The sequence below is a fragment of the Anabrus simplex genome, chromosome 1 (assembly GCF_040414725.1).
Source record: "Anabrus simplex isolate iqAnaSimp1 chromosome 1, ASM4041472v1, whole genome shotgun sequence".
Lineage (NCBI taxonomy): Eukaryota > Metazoa > Arthropoda > Insecta > Orthoptera > Tettigoniidae > Anabrus > Anabrus simplex.
Genome location: NC_090265.1, coordinates 838945328 through 838961732, shown reverse-complemented (window position 1 = coordinate 838961732; position 16405 = coordinate 838945328). Strand labels below are relative to the sequence as shown.

At 39.8% G+C, this 16405-nt stretch overlaps 1 protein-coding gene across 1 annotated transcript in view; it reads left to right on the top strand.

The window, feature by feature from the left end:
• LOC136857610 (UPAR/Ly6 domain-containing protein crok) overlaps nucleotides 1-15974 on the top strand; it is a 376662-nt gene extending 360688 nt beyond the window's left edge. Inside the window, exon 3 of the mRNA XM_067136392.2 lies at nucleotides 11110-15974. Coding sequence (XP_066992493.2) covers nucleotides 11110-11291 — 182 coding nt within the window. The 3' untranslated portion in view covers nucleotides 11292-15974. The remainder of the gene's footprint in view (nucleotides 1-11109) is intronic.
• The last annotated feature ends 431 nt before the right edge of the window (nucleotides 15975-16405 follow it).

The following is a 16405-nucleotide window of genomic DNA, read 5'->3' as shown; positions in this document are numbered from 1 at the left end:
AATTTTATTTTGATAGGCATATGTTCTGTCAACCCATATTCTAACACCTCAAAACTTATTATTCTCCTTAACGCTATCTCTGAGCTTATTCCTATGTCCACCACACTCCCTCCATTTGTTGTAATATACGTCAAATCTCCCTTACTATCCCCCTTCATCCACCCATTTAAAATAAATAAATGTTCTAGAGCACATAACTCTAATAACCTTTCTCCATAACTATTTACAACATTATCCTTACTCTTCCTTTGCAGTACCCCGTCTACTTTTACTTCTTTCCCGTATACCGGTACTCTATTGCTCACTCTCGCATTCCAATTCCCCAACAAAATCATCCCATCTTCTAGATACATTCCTTTAATTGTGTTTATTTCTTCAACCAGTTCGTCAAAAAAATGTTTATTTGCATACACTGAATCGCTCGGATGGTTATAAAGCAGTGCCAGACAAATTGCTTCCGCTGCCCCCTTCCCCATTTTTACTCTCAACCACACCACCCCTTCTACCCTAGTCTGTAACGTCTCCACCCATTCAGCTATCTCATTTCTTATTAAAACTACTATGCCCCCTGGGTTTCGGCCCCTCTTCCCTATTTTTTTTCCTTAACACGTTAACTACTCTATAACCATCCCATGTAATTTCAACCCCCTTCCCTAACCTCGTCTCTACTAGAGCAATAATCTCAAAATCTTTCACTAAATCCACAATTTCCTTATTCCCTAACTTCCCCATCAACCCCTCAATATTCAGCATCCCTATCACCATATCTAGTTATTTATTTCCTCCCCCTCCCTCCCTATACTTCTGCATTTCACCACTTCCCCCCCTTACTTCTCGTGATTCTTCCTTTTGGCTCCACCCCATCCCTCTCTTTCTTCTCACCCCCATCCTTCCCCTTTTCCGTGCCAGAGCCTTTTTTCCCACCCCATAGATCTTTTAAACTTAAGGATCTCGCCTTATTTAACGCCTGCTTTCTCTCCAGGTTTATTTCTGCATTACTCCTATTCGGGGAGGTTGAGTCACTACCCTGACTCCTTTCCCTTCCCGTCACCTCTTCACTACCTGTATCCACTTCACTTCGGTCTAGTGTCCTACTTGTTGATTCACTCCTTCCTGGGCTGTTCTGACTCACCAAGTACTCTGCTGTCTTCACTACCTGCCCGCTGACACCGCAGTCCCCTCTTCTCTCTTCCTTCTCCGTACTGATGTCGCCCTGCTCTCGATTTCTGCAACTCATTTCCTCCTCACATTTTTCCATCCTCAGCAGTTCCTCCTGTGTCCACGATCGCGACCAATTTCTGCCTGAAGTTACCAGACACCTCCCCACTATCTTGACTCGCAATCCCTGCGCTCTAGCACGCCACATATGCCGCTTATAGACATCCAACCGCATCCTGTCTTCTTTCTCTATCTCAGCCTTCAAATAAATGTTCGATCCTTTCAAATTTCCAGCATTCCTCAGAAGTATATCAGCCATCAGGGTTGATATTAATCTTAACTTCACCAGCCTATGTCCCTCGTTCCTTCCCACTCTATATATATCATCTATATCAACTTCAGAAAAGTTTATTTTCATTTTGTTCGAAACTATGTCCACCACTTTCAATACTAATTCCACTTTTGATTCTGTTCCTTCCTGAGGTACACCATACACAAACACATTTTTTCTTGCTGATTCGTTCCTCGCTAACCTCACTTCTCTCTTCATTGCTGTTAATTCCTCTTCCAGTACCACCACCTTCTTTTTCAAGCTCCCTACCTCATCTTCTATCTCCGCTAACTTGTCATTTACACCTCCAATTTCTTCTTTTATAAAACTTTTTAAGTCCTTCATCTCCTTCGTTTGGGTTGCCTGGTGTTCCTGCATCATTTCCTTAATTTCTTCTCCTTTGCTTGCTTCCTTCACCACTCTCTTGATCTCTTCAAGCTCCTCCCAGCCGAACGGTCCCTGGTTTGGACCCGGATTCTTTTCTATACCTCCTACCACCAGCAGCGTCGCAATAACCGTCGCACACAACATAATCTCCAACAGTCCTTTATAACCACTAATTTTTCTTCCTCTCTCAACTCCACCTTCCTTCCAACACTGCCTTGCACCATGCCATCTTCCAATTCTCAGCCTGTATTGCTGTAGTGTTATTCCCATATTGCGCACCTCAGCTCATTCACACGTCCGCACTTCCCGATGTCTCGCTCGTGACTGTGTCACTGGTTTATTAGCTTCCTCGGGAGTTCATTGGTGGTGTCTGACCCATGATCACGGGTTCGATTCCTACCAACAAAAGAGTACATGAAAAAATATTGCATTTCATTTTAGTAGTTGTAGGTACCTATAAAAATAAAATTACTGTATATTGCTCCTTTAACAGCAGCCCTACAGTGTCTTCTTACAAGGAGGTAGAAGGAAAAGGGAGTGAAATACCAGCACTCTGTTATCTATACGATTAAGTCAGAAATGTGAGATGAGGAAGTATATACGATGAGTAACGCATGGTTGATAGTAGCGGCGATCTAACGGACCGAAGCCTAGCACTCCTGCCCCTGCCCCGCTCCCACTCCTATCCGATATACAGCAGCAAGCCGGTATGGGTAAGTAGAGGGGAGAGGGACGAGAGTCTGGGCTGCGATATCAGTCCCCGATTCTTAGCTCTCAGAAATACGTGCGACATTTTTCTCACTGCTTTCAAGTTTTGAAAATGGAACAATGTGTCAGATGCTTACATTATAATGTGCTTTAGACTTCCATAATTCTCAGTTGAGGTTTGGGTTTCACCGATAGCCTTGGTAGCCCTCAGTATACGCCACTGGTGGGAATACTTTTGAAGTTCGGAAGGATATCCATTCGACACTCCATAAATCATCAATTAATGATCTGTAATTAGGAATGTCGCCCAGGTGGTAGATTCCCTGTCAATTGTTTACCTACACCTGTTATAAAACGGTTCCAGAAAACTTGGAAATATATCGAATGATAAATTATTCTAATAACTTACTTCTCGTCCCGTAAATGAATATTTGCTCCAATTTGTCCTCTTGAATTCCAGCTTTATTTTTCCCACATTTAAAACCTCTACTAATGCCATTTTATGCCACCCCTCCACTGACAGCTCGGAACATACCGCTTCGTCGAGAAGCTTGTCTCCTCACTCCCATTTGTTTCCAACCCAAAGTTTGTAACATTGTCTTAACACTACTCTATTGTCGGAAATCACCTGTTGCTTTCCTTTTGGATATTTTCCAGTTCTCGTATCAAGTAAGCGTGATATGGTTCCCATACAATAGGGTCCTCCAAAGACTTCAACGTCCTCTCCTTTATATCCTCAGTACAACCTTTAGGTACCTTCATAATCGCGTGGGGGGATCCTTTCTTAACAACCTCGTTAATACGATTACGCCAATGAAGGTCATTCCTTATATTAACACCTAGATACTGGCAGTGATACCCGTGAGTTACATTCATCCAGTCAACACAACAGTTAAAACTGAGAAGACGTTTCCTCTTGCTAAATTTACAACGTGACATTTTATCCCGTTTGTCAACATACCATTGTCCGCTGTCCGTCTCACAATATTGTCCGAGGTCTTTTTGTAGTTGCTCACAATCCTGAACTTATTTATTACTCCATGCTGTATAACATCATAATAACATGAAGGTTTAATAATACTGCCCTGTGAGACCCCTCCCCACCCCCCACTCTTAAACAGAACAGGAGTCGATAACGCTTCACCTACTTTAGTTCTCTGAGTTCGATTTCTAAACATTTAACCTCCTATTCAACCACTCTTTTGTTCAGTCCAATAAACATGCCTCATTTTCGCCAGTGTCTCCCATAAAAAATGAGATGAAATGGCGTATGGCTTTTAGTTCCGGGAGTGTCCGAGGACAAGTTCGGCTCTCCAGGTGCAAGTCTTTTGATTTGACTCCCGTGGGCGAGCTGCGCGTCGTAATGAGGATGAAATGATGATGAAGACGACATATACACCCAGCCCCCGTGCCAGAGAAATAAACCAATGATGATTAAAATTCCCGACTCTGCCGGGAATCGAATCCGGGACCCCTGTGACCAAAGGCCAAGACGCTAACTATTTAGCCATAGAACCGGAGTAGTCTCCCATGATCTACCGTATCAAAATTCTTGGATAGGTCAATAGCGACACTGTTCATTTGACCTCGTGAATCTGAAATATCTGCCATATCTTACTGGAATCCTATAAGTTGCACCTAACTGGAATAACCTTTCGTAGACTACTGTCTTCTATGAAACGAGTTAATAATTTGTTTTTTGTTTGTTTACAATGTGATTTACGCCGCACTGACTCAGATAGGTCTTACGGCTACGATGGGATAGGAAAGGGCTAGGAATGGGAAGGAAGCGGCCATGGCCTTAATTAACGTACAGACCTAGTATTCACCTGGTGTAAAAATGGGAAACCTCGGAAAACCATCTTCAGGGCTGCCGATAGCCAAATGCTCGGTGTTAGTAATTTCGCAAACGTGTTGAATATAATCAGACAGAATGCTTTCCCAGAGCTCACAAACAACACATGTCAAGCTGTCTGGCCCTTTATCTGTTTATGTTCGTCACCTTGTACACTGGGGCTACTATTTCAACTCTCCAATAATTTGGTATATTTCTTCTTAAAAACAGCAATCAAATAAGTATTTCAGATATGGCACTGCATTCCAACCCATTGTACTTAGCATATCCCCAGGAATCTTCCAGCTGCTTTTCTAGCTTTCACCTTCTGTATCCTTTTGTAATCATATTCATTATCATAGCAATTCAGCGGTATTAGTCGCCTCCTCTACCCGAACGTTATCCTTATACCCAACTCACCTTTAAATTTCGTATGACGTCGCCATGTGAACGATCTGCTGCAACACATATGGTGTTCGCCGGACAAAATCAATTCCTGAATGGTATGGACGCAGTTCTGGAGAAGAAGTACAAGATAAATCACAGTAAATAAATCACAGTAATGGAGTGCAGTCGAAACATATCGGATGATACAGGAAATATTATATTGAATATTATTATTTGGGAAGTAGAATAACTAAGGATGGTATAAGTAAGGCAAAGCAAAGTCACCTCCGTACAGGCCATGAAGGCCCTCAGAGGAGTGGAAGGTAAAGGCTTCCACCATTGTTAACCTCGGCACGTGATGGGGTAGAGTGGTTGGCTGTACGCCCGGCCAACATTTCCCCCAGGAATTAACCTAGTACTAATTTTTGGTGTAGGCTGAGTGAACTTCAGGGCCATATGCACCTCGGAAATGGAAATCTCGTTTCTTAAATTTTACGACTTCCTGTCGGGTATTCGAACCCACGTCCTTCCGGGCGAACGAAGCACGCGCCTCGGCTAGGCAGCCCCTAGGCATAAGTAAGGAGGACATAAAATGCAGGCTAGTACAAGCAAAAAAGGCCTTTCTTAAGAAAATAAATTTGCTCACTTCGAACATTGATATATAAATTAGAAGGATGTTTTTTAAGATTTTAGTCTTGACCGTGGCATTGTATGGAAGTGAAACATGGACGATTAAATTAAATGGCGTATGGCCTCGGGAGAAGCCTGGTGCAGGTCTCTTTCTAGTAGACGACCTATTAAGCGACCTGCATGTCTGTGAAGATGAGGGTCCTACCTAGGATGATTTCTATTGTTGAATACGACACACACACTCAGCCCCCGAGCCATTGGAATTAACCAATTAGGGTTAAAATCTCCGACCCGGCCGGGAATCGAACCCGGGACCCTCTGAACCGAAGGCCAGTACGCTGACCATTCAGCCAACGAGTCGGGCAACATGGACGATGAAGAGCTCACAATGAAAGATAATTTTTTGAAATGTAGTGTTACAGAAGAATGCTGAAGGTTAGATGGGTAGATCGAATCACCAGTGGTGAGATAATGAATCAAATGGGTAAAAGAGGAACGATTTGGTGAAATTTGACGAGAAGAAGAGAGAATAATAGGGCACATTTTAAGACACCCATAACTTATTCAGTTGGTTTTTTAGGAACATGTAGGTGATAAGAACGGTAGGCAAACAGATTAGAGCAGATGTAGGATGTAGTAATTAATTACGTAGAAACGGAAAGTTTAGCACAGGATAGTGTGACATGGATAGCTGCATCAAGTAAGCCTGTGGACTGTCGACCCAAACAAGAACGAGTAGAACTAGATTAAGTTACAATCCAAGATAAAAATAGAAGATTGTGGAGGCTGGTAAGTGATTCAGAACGGGTTCCAAAGTGTACGCTAAAATTCACGAGTCCTTAATGAAAATGTATACATATGTTTTTACTGGCTATTTTGCAGGGCTATAAAAAGGTTGCGCTATTACTGCCCGACAGATCCTATTCTGATTTTATTGTTGCCGCTCTTAATAGGTAACACTTTATTTCAGTTATTGTGAGCCACCTACGCTATATTTTTTACGGAAATTGCCACGTCCTACCACACTGGACGGAGCTAGGAAAATATCATTCACCTCACGGAAGTTTAATTTCCTGGTGCTCTCCACGCTAATGTTCTGACGTTTAATTGCTCGCAGCGAGGATATCGAGCAGTGAGAACAAGGCTCGAAATTAGTCAGTCAAAGAGCTAGTCGAACGGTGGCATAACTCTATTAAAGACATGTAGGCCCTACTGTGGGTGTACTGTCCGTAAACACCATTCATGTTTCACACTTCTTCACGCAGTCGACCTGGGTGGCATCGTTGGTTAGGCGTTGTCCTTCCGTTACCAAAATAGGGAGTTCCCTTCGAGTGTATTTAAGCAAGTGCTGGCGGAGTTCGTAGCCTAAGGTTTTTTTTTTATTTTCAACTTACAGAGAATCTGACAATTTCTTGACTAAATTGGAGTGTCTTTTATTAGACGTATGAAAGGATGTTAATATAAATATATTTCAAAGAAACGTCATGACTGCAGTATTCGTACTTGAGATAATTCAAAACAAAATATTGGAGCTAATTGATAAAAAGTCAGCAAAATCACCACAAGATGGCTAAATATATGTTTAGGCCAGACAGGTATAAACTTTCCAATATGATACATAGAACATTCCAACGCCTCTAAATATAATAAATATTCAGCTATGAGCAAACGCATGGCCGATTATAGACATTCCCTTTCTACAATAGTTCAAGATATGGGAACTCTTTACTACGGTACAAAGGCAAATTAATATTTACGAAACCTTATTTATTGACATTGACCGAAAGCAAAAACCCAATCATTAATCTAAATCAGATCTGAAAAAATTAACACCCTTCTTGATAAATTTTTCCAATACTGATTCAGACCAATAATATCCAATCCATAATCATTTTCATATCCGCTGCCTATGAAATATTCAACCTTACCTGAACCTCATCCAACTACATTCTTTAATTCTCATATTCTACTCTATTTTATTATCAATACCTTTGAACCATTTATTATTTTCCATATGTATCAATAATATAAGTATGTGAAGAAGTCTACATTTATTTGACGAGAATATACCACATATAATGTAGCTACTTTTCACCTACACACTTCACATTCTTCTCGACGAGATTGTTGCCCTGGAGTGAAGTTCTCATCTTTGGTGTATTTAAATATTATATATTTAGCCACCTTGTAGTAATTTTACGAACTTTTCTTCAATGAATTTAGTACCGTATTTACGCGAATAATCCCCGCCGCCAAATAATCCTCCCACCCTGATTTTAGGAAGGATCATTTTGAAAACACGAAATGAACTAAAATTCCTTCCATTTAAAGAGTAAAAAAGCATTTAATAAGAATTTGAAATGTGGTGTTACAGAAGAATGCTGAAGGTGAGATGAGTGGATCGAATCACAATGGCGAGATAGTGAACCGAATTGGTAAGAGGAGAACTATGTGACGAAATTTGACGAGAAGAAGAGATACAATGATAGGACTCATCTTAACACACCCAGGACGTTTTCAGTTAGTTTTTGAGGGACGTGTAGGTGCAGTGAGGGGGGCGCAGATGTGAGCCTGCATTCAGGAGATAGTGGGTTCGAACTCCACTGCTAGCAGCCCTGAAGATGGTTCTAAGTGATTTCCCATGTTCACAGTAGGTAAATGCTGAGGTTGTTCCTTAACTAAGACCATGACCATTTCCTTCGCACTCCTAGCCCTCCCCTACCCCCATCGTCCCCATAAGACGTATGTGTATCGGTGCAACGTAAAGCAATTTGTTAAAATAGTACTTCTCATCTTAGGTAGGCTCCCATCCTCACAGACACGCAGGTCGCCTATAGGCCGTCTACACCATGCCTCTCCGGAGTCCATACTCCATTATTAATACTTCGCTCTTCCAAAATCGATCCAAACTTCGACACTCGTACGCTAAATCCGAGATAAAACGAAGTTTATGGCAACATATTGGAGTGTACGTGATGGTGTTCAAATACGTCAGCCTCGTGTCGGTAGATTTACTGGCACGAAAAGAAATTCTGAGAGACTAAATTCCGGCACCTCGGCGTCTCTGAAACTGTAAAAGTAGTTAGTGGAATGTAAGAAATAATAATATTATTATTCTTCGTTTCGACCAGTTATGAACCTCGCTATTTCAACCGTTTTCTGTCCTGAGCTTTAACATTCGCCCAGTATTCACTTATCTTTCTTCGGTGAGTTTCCTTCCATTCCTCGTCCACGTCTTGCCTGTCTTCATTTTAGGTTTCGTTCGAAAACTCTGTAGACCTCCAAATTTCCCCTTTAAAGGGTCACATTGCAGGATGCCATCACGTAAGATTTTCAGTTCGTATAAATCCTTTTTCACCTCGGTAAACAAGACCCATTTAGTTTTCTCACTCAGAAAGTACGCAAATATTTGAGTGGACAACCTTTCTGGTCTGATTTGAATTAAGTAACCGCAGAAAGAGATCCTCCTTTTCTTATTCGTACCTATTCTTCTTCTTCCTCTTCTTCTTCTTATTATTATTAACTGTATTACACGTCGCTAACGGGGCAATTATATAGAATGTGCAAAGTTATCTAACTCCCCAGCTACTTTCTACCAATATTCAATCAGGCTGTTTTACTCAGGACGCAGCAGTAATCCCATCTATTGGAGATGAGTGGCAGCAAAAGAGAGAAGTCACATCACAACTATGGTCGATGTAATGTTATTGCTGTTCACTTTTCTGAACTGCCGATGTTGTAGGCCTTCACTTTGAGTTTTCTTCCGACTCTGTGATATTAAGGCGTCTTATAAAATTATTTATAGCGTAGAGTGTAATTCCTTATTCTCCGACTTTACATACCGATTTTCATAAAATTCTGTTTACCCATTTTCTCGCGAATCGGCGCTAATATGGACTTAGTAACAAAAAATCGAAATTCATGAACATCTCTGTCATCAAAACCGGTTCGGTAAAAATGTTTAAGACATAAATGATCGGAAATTTAATTCTATATAACATTTTATCTGAGACTGTAAAAGATCTGTAAAAATTGCGGAATGGTATGGATGGAGTCTTTGTTTTGGTTAAGCAGTACAAGATGAAAGTAAATAGGTTTAAAACAAACGTAATGGAGTGCAGTCGAACGAAGTCAGGTGATGCAGGTAATATTAGATTAGGAAATGATGTCTTAAAGCAGGGCCTATCAAGGTGCATTGTGCACGGTGCAAAAGACAACTTCGCTTGGTGTGACCAGAGTGCAGACCCCCACTCCTCGATTTGAAGCAATAGCGCTGTCTCTCTCTTTCCCCACGCATGTCTCCCTCTTCCCCATCTTCCCCACTTGCTCCGTAGTGCTGCAAATCCGAGTCGAGTTGAGCCGAGTTGAGCCGAGCTTAGCCGAGTAGCCCAGAGACGAAGCGTTGGTCCGAGCCGGGCCGAGCGGGACCTATGCACTGTGTACAGGAACTCTGCACCGCTGTTTGCACGCGTGAGATTTTGGGCGTTTGAGAGACCCTGTCTTAAAGGAAGGAGATGATTGTTGTTATTCGGGTGGTAAAATAACTAATGACGGCAGAAGTAAGGAGGACATGAAATGCAGACTGACACAAGCAAGGAAAAGCTTTCTTAAGAAAAGAATTGTCTCACTTCGAATATTGATATAGGAATTAGAAAGATGTTTCTGAAGACATTTGTCTGGAGCGTGTCATTGTATGAAAGTGAAACATGGACGATAACTATCTCAGAAAGGAAGAGAACAGAAGCTTTTGAAATGCGGTGTTACAGAAGAATGCTGAAGTTGAGATGGATAGACCGAATCACGAATGAAGAGATACTGAATCGAATTGGTGAGAGGAGATCGATTTGGATAAATTTGACAGGAAGGAGAGATAGAATGATAGGGCACATCTTAAGACGCACAGGTCTTGTACAGTTGTTTTCTGAAGGAAGTGTAGGCGGTAAGAACGGTGGGGGTAGACCAAGGTGTGAATATGACAAGCAGATTAGAACAGATGTAAGTAGTTACATAGAAATGGAAAGGTTAGCCCAGGTTAGGTGGCATGGAGCGCTTCATCAAAAAAGTATGTGGACTGATGACTAAAACAACAACAGCAACATAACTTTAGTTATGTAGTATTTATCGATAGGGCCACTAACAGCGTAAACCTTTGAGAATTAAATTTTAGGCCTTCCCCGAAACTACCATTTCTCTCAGCGCGAATACAATTATTTACAGCCTAGATTGTAGTGCCTCATTTCTTGACTTTAGATACCGATTTTCATTAAATTCTCTTCAGCTATCTTCTCGTGATGCGGGTACATACATAGAGACAGGCAGAAATAACGAAAAATTAAAAAGTGTATTTCCTTCTTACTGTGGACACAACTGATACAGAAATACCATTCTGTTGTAAATTCTGAGCAAAGTAGAGACAAAACTCTTATTTTATATGTACAGTATATTATTATTATTATTATTATTATTATTATTATTATTATTATTATTATTATTATTATTATTATTATTATTATAATAATTATTATTATTATTATCATTATTATTGATGAAGTGTACGGACACAATTGTATTTCGTTTATATAGTTGCAAGTGTTTAGACATAGAATTATCAGAAAAGAAGCTTCAATCTGCAATGACATAAATGTGAGCTCATACTTTATGACTTCTGTTTCAGTGAATGGCCACTACGTGTACTATCGCTCGTGCTCACACACCGAGGGTCTGTGCCCCGACGCCGTCGGCTCCGGGCACTGTGCCACCTGTGATTCTGACGGGTGCAACTCGGCGCCAGGCACCAACCTGTTACCAGGACTGCTTCTAGCGGCGTTCATCCCCATCGCCTTGCTAAGACACTAGCACTGGAGTACAAGACACATTTTTGGATATACTTTTTACCAAGTTTTGTATATTTACAGGGAAACCTGACGAAGCTGGGCATATAATATTATATAATTATATTAACAGAATTATTGTTATTATTTAATTTACTAAATAAGGTGCTGCAATTAAAACGGTTAAAAATTATAGAAGATTGATGTTTATACATAGGCAATGTAAATAGACCTGTAAATTAGTTGATCAACGCCGCAAATGACATTACACATCTTTCAAATTTGATATCATCAGTATTAAGAAAACAAGTTCTATGTCTTGGAAAAAATATATGTCCGTCCGTGGAAAAAATCAATATACAGGCTGGTCGGAAACAACGTGAAACTGGTATATGATCGTATTAGCGTTGGTCATACTGATACATAATTCGAAAAAATTATATCGATATATCACTCGTTGTCATCTCACAAGCTGCTGCAGTTAGTCAATCAAATCGCTTCGCGGGCGACTTTAGATGGGCTTTCCAAAGCGGTGTTACTGAATCTGAACATGACTTATGACCGCCTCGAGAACGGCAGAAGTAAACTTCTCCAGGGGCGGGACTTGAACAAGAACCTCCCAGCTGATAGGCTCGGCCCATAGCAAGCACGTTACGGTGGCACTGGCTGAAACCCATCGTGTGTTAGTGTTTGATGCTCATTTCTCGGCATGGTTGTCAGGCCCGACCAAGCCACGTGCAGATTTAACAACACCGCCTCGTAAAGCCCGTTTGAAATCACCCACGGATCGATCTGATTGGCTAACTTTAGCAGCTGATAAAATGACAACGGACGGAGATATCGATGCAAATTTTTCAAATTCCTTATCAGTATTACGAACGCTCTAATGTTCATATACTCGGTTCTCGTTTCTTCCGACCATCCTGTATAACCACTTATATACACAGTTTCAAAAATCGGAATACAACTGGTATTTATAAATCAAAATATTGAACTTCAAAATATCGACCATTTGGTAGCTATTTAATATGAAATTTTCTGTATCAACTAAGAAAGGTTAGTTCACTCATACAGCGCTACTTTATTATCCATGGAAATCATTTTAATGGATATTACTGAAATCTTTACACATTCCAATTATAAAATAAAATTATAAGGAAACCTGAAATATATAACGTATCGAATTTTACTACTTAATATCTTCCTATTCTCTTCATAATATAGAACTTTATTAAAAACATCTAATAATAATATTACAAATATATTTTTGAGGATAAAATGCATTAAATGCATATCTAAAATGAGAATCGTGAAATATTTATTGTTTAGTTATACGGTGTCATACTTCGGAAAGTCATATCCCAGGGATTAGGATTCCACGTAAAAATTGTGAACTTAAACATTAAAGGGAAACCCCATGCTTTGCATTCCACTTTGACTACGCACAATATTTGCCTCTGATAATATTTTGACGCAGATTAATCTGTGTAACTCAAAGATCTAAATGAAACTGTGGGAGCAAATAAACTGAAACTTAATACAACGCCTTTATATTAAAACTATGCAGAAGATATAGAGTGTTTCAAAATTATAGTTACAACCAGCAGGGGCGAGTACGTGACAATGATATAGCAGAATGATAGATCGGGAAGCCACCATTTACCGCGATACAACGTGATGATATTTTAAACCATTTCACGGCACATTACACGTTGACACGTTCATACATGAAATGGATATTGGACATCTTTCGTTATAATAGTTGTGAAGTACCATGACAACTGCTTCAAATGCCCGTATAAATACCAGACGCGGTTGACATCCAGTGTGGAGCCTCGTACCTGGGATATAAAACATGAAGAAATTTTTAGCAGTTGCAAGGATGATTACGCCATAAACGGTTGGTTTCCGAATCCATGTGTATTAGGACAATTCTCTTAAATTCTTTTCCCTCTACTAGCCCCTCAAATTTGGACCTATAATTTTAAAACACCTTGTTTTTTGAGACATTCGACTTGTAACCGCAAATTAATATACTATACCCGTAATATTAAAAGAAGCGTTTTGACAGATAGGGCTGGAGGGAGGAGCATTGCGCGATGTTACCATATTCCTGCATTCATTTCCCCTTCCCTTTGGTTTCCGCTCACTTGTTCGTTTGTTCAGGCCGCTATGTTCTGTTGTACGTAACTCAGAAGTGAGAGGTTTGGCAACTCCAAGCAACACGAGCCGGCCTGCAGGCTCATCTCCATGGGAACCACAGAGGGTCCACCCATGTTTCCATGGCAACCATACCCTCTACTCACTTCTCCCCACCCAGGCAGGCAGTAAATGAATCTCCCTCTCAGAACTGTCAGAACTCACCTTTCAATATTACGACTATACAATATTTCTATCACGTTTAACAATAGTAGGTAAGGGCTTTTTATGAAACACTTTCGAAACGGGCATTAAAATTAACTCGACGGGCTCTCAAGTGTCAAACAAACGTAATATTTCCTTATTTGTTACGTAGTTCTTTTAATATGTATATCCCTATATAAGTTTCCTTTTTTGAGGTAGTTTTGATACAAGCACAATTTTATTAATTTTTAATTCTTCTTGTATCACTTCTTTATTTACGACAGTGATGACGATAGTTGATTTATAGGGGACAATCATTTACTTCATCGGTCCCAGTTATACACCTAACTTTATGTTGTTGTTAGATATAAATTTTGAATCTCATCTAACGATATAGCCAGCCCCGTGATGTAGGGGTATTACGTTGCTGATCAAGAAAGTCTAGTAATATGTCTGAAGAGTTTGTCACGCTGACTACGAGACATCTGGATGAGCTGGGGTTTTCTTTGAAGACCGAGACTCCTACTTTAATAAGCGAGGTCTTATGTAAGATTCCGATTTTCATTAAGCTGTTTTTGTTTAGAATCGGTTTCCAGACAATAGTTTTGCCTAGCCAAAGAACTAAAGGCGTTCTCGGTTCACTCAGGAGAACATAAAGTCGATTATCTGTCATGTTGAACAATTTACAAACCACTTCCGGAGAGGTTCATGGTTCTCAGGTTAACTCAGCCGACAACAGAAATGAGTTCCAAAGACATAGAACCAAATACTGTATCACAGTAAGAGCTGAAGATAGGAATAGTGGAAGCTTCGACTTTCCGCTCCTACAAGGATCTTTATGGCCTGTACGGGGATGACCTATAAGTTCCAGTGGCAGTTGTTCACCATCAGACTGGGAAAGTTGCCAACCTGGCTTAAAGGAGAACAGAGTTGAGCTGATGTTTCGTACTGGCATGTAAGAGAAAGCCTATGCGGTATAAGGTCTCCGCAGTGTAGCATTGTAAACATCTGCGAGCAGCCCTCCCTGCATAATTTGGATCAGTCGTTGCTGCGTGGTTCCCAGACAGTTCAGTATAATACATTTTATATGTTTAAAATATCTTAAGTTTAAGTGAATATTTTACAGTAAGGATTATAATTTTAGGATTAAGTGCTTATAAGTAGATTTTTAAAAAGTACTGTACTTGAACAGTGCATCGTAGTGTTCACTAGTTTTAATTATGGTAAATGATTTAATTTTGCACTTCAAGTGACTATACTCGCACAAGGCCGGGGCATTGTAGACAAGCACTATTTTTCAGTGTTAAGTTCATATACGTTGGTAAATAAGAAAATAAATCTCTAATACATTAATCCGCACCAAGGGAATACAGATTTGTAATAGCAATCATCTATAATTGGTCGTGCAACGGGATCTAGCTGCAGTGATAATAAAACAATGATAAAGGAACTAAATGAAGGTCAAAGGAGACGGTATGAGCAAAACTTTAGTTACTGAGGACAGAAAACAGGGATCCTATCTAATTCTATTCGTGAATGTGAAATTCATTTAAGAATGTGTATGCATGTGAGTTCGTTAATGCCATTGATAAAATCACATAGAAAGGCGGACGCATCTTTTAAGGTATTTTTACCCACACTTGTCCAATGACTTGAGCGTTCTTTGTTCGATAACCATTTATTCTGACCTTCAACCATTTTTCAACTGTCACTGTGGCTAGTTGCGTTGCAGGGGTCAATCTGGTACGGGAACTACATAATAACCGGTATATACCTTTTTTCATGTTGCATCCCTTTGCTTCGGAGGATGAAATTAGAGAAATTTACTTTCTAGTTTGCTGAAATATTTATATATTTATGTTATTTCATTTATATCTCCCATCATTTATAGCTATGCAACGTACCGTGCATATATTTTAACTACTTATATTGAGTTAATGGGGCTTGGAGATTCGATGAAAATATATATTCATATGTATAACATAAAAATTTAACTAAAACTACATATTTGTGAATTGTTAAGTACTTCGATGATGGTTATATATATTTAGAATAAAAATAAACATAGGGCATTGTATATAAATATATAGTGCGTGAGTACAAAGTTTGATTTTTGAGACGAAAGACCATTTAACACGTTTTCAGAAGAATATTCCATCAATTGCCCAGCGATGTCAGGTCTCCGACTTCTCAGGTTTTATCGTGTCTTTGTATCTTCAGATCGAAAACAAATGTTTATTATATCACACATCACATTTTCTCTTATTGTAAGATATCAAAATATTTAAGACGCAATTATGGTGGAATGATGGTATACATATATATCATAGTAATAAATATAAATAAAGAACATATATATCCCAAATTGAATGTAATTATTGAAGCTATTTCATGCTTTGTCGGCCACGATTACTCAAATACCATCACTTCCTTGAGTAATTTCCTCTACATTTCCACTTTTGTTCCTCTTTTGAGAATATCCTTATTACTCTCCCTGATTTTTCCTCCCAAGGTTCCTTCCCTTCAGCACTTCTCGTTCCCAGCACTGCCAATTTTCTACGATAATATTATTATTTTCTTCTTCTTCTTCGTGGTTATGAACACTAAGGACCGCGAGATCTCAACTGTTTGTCTTCTTGCGGGTCCACCAGGTTATCATCCTTCGGAGTGTGCTTTCTTCCATGCATCAGGATGGACATGCTTCAGTCGAGTTCGGACTTATTGATGAACCTGTCTAAGTTTGTGTTTGAGTGGTGCTCGGAGTTGAGTGTCTGTTTCTATGATTCTATATTTTAA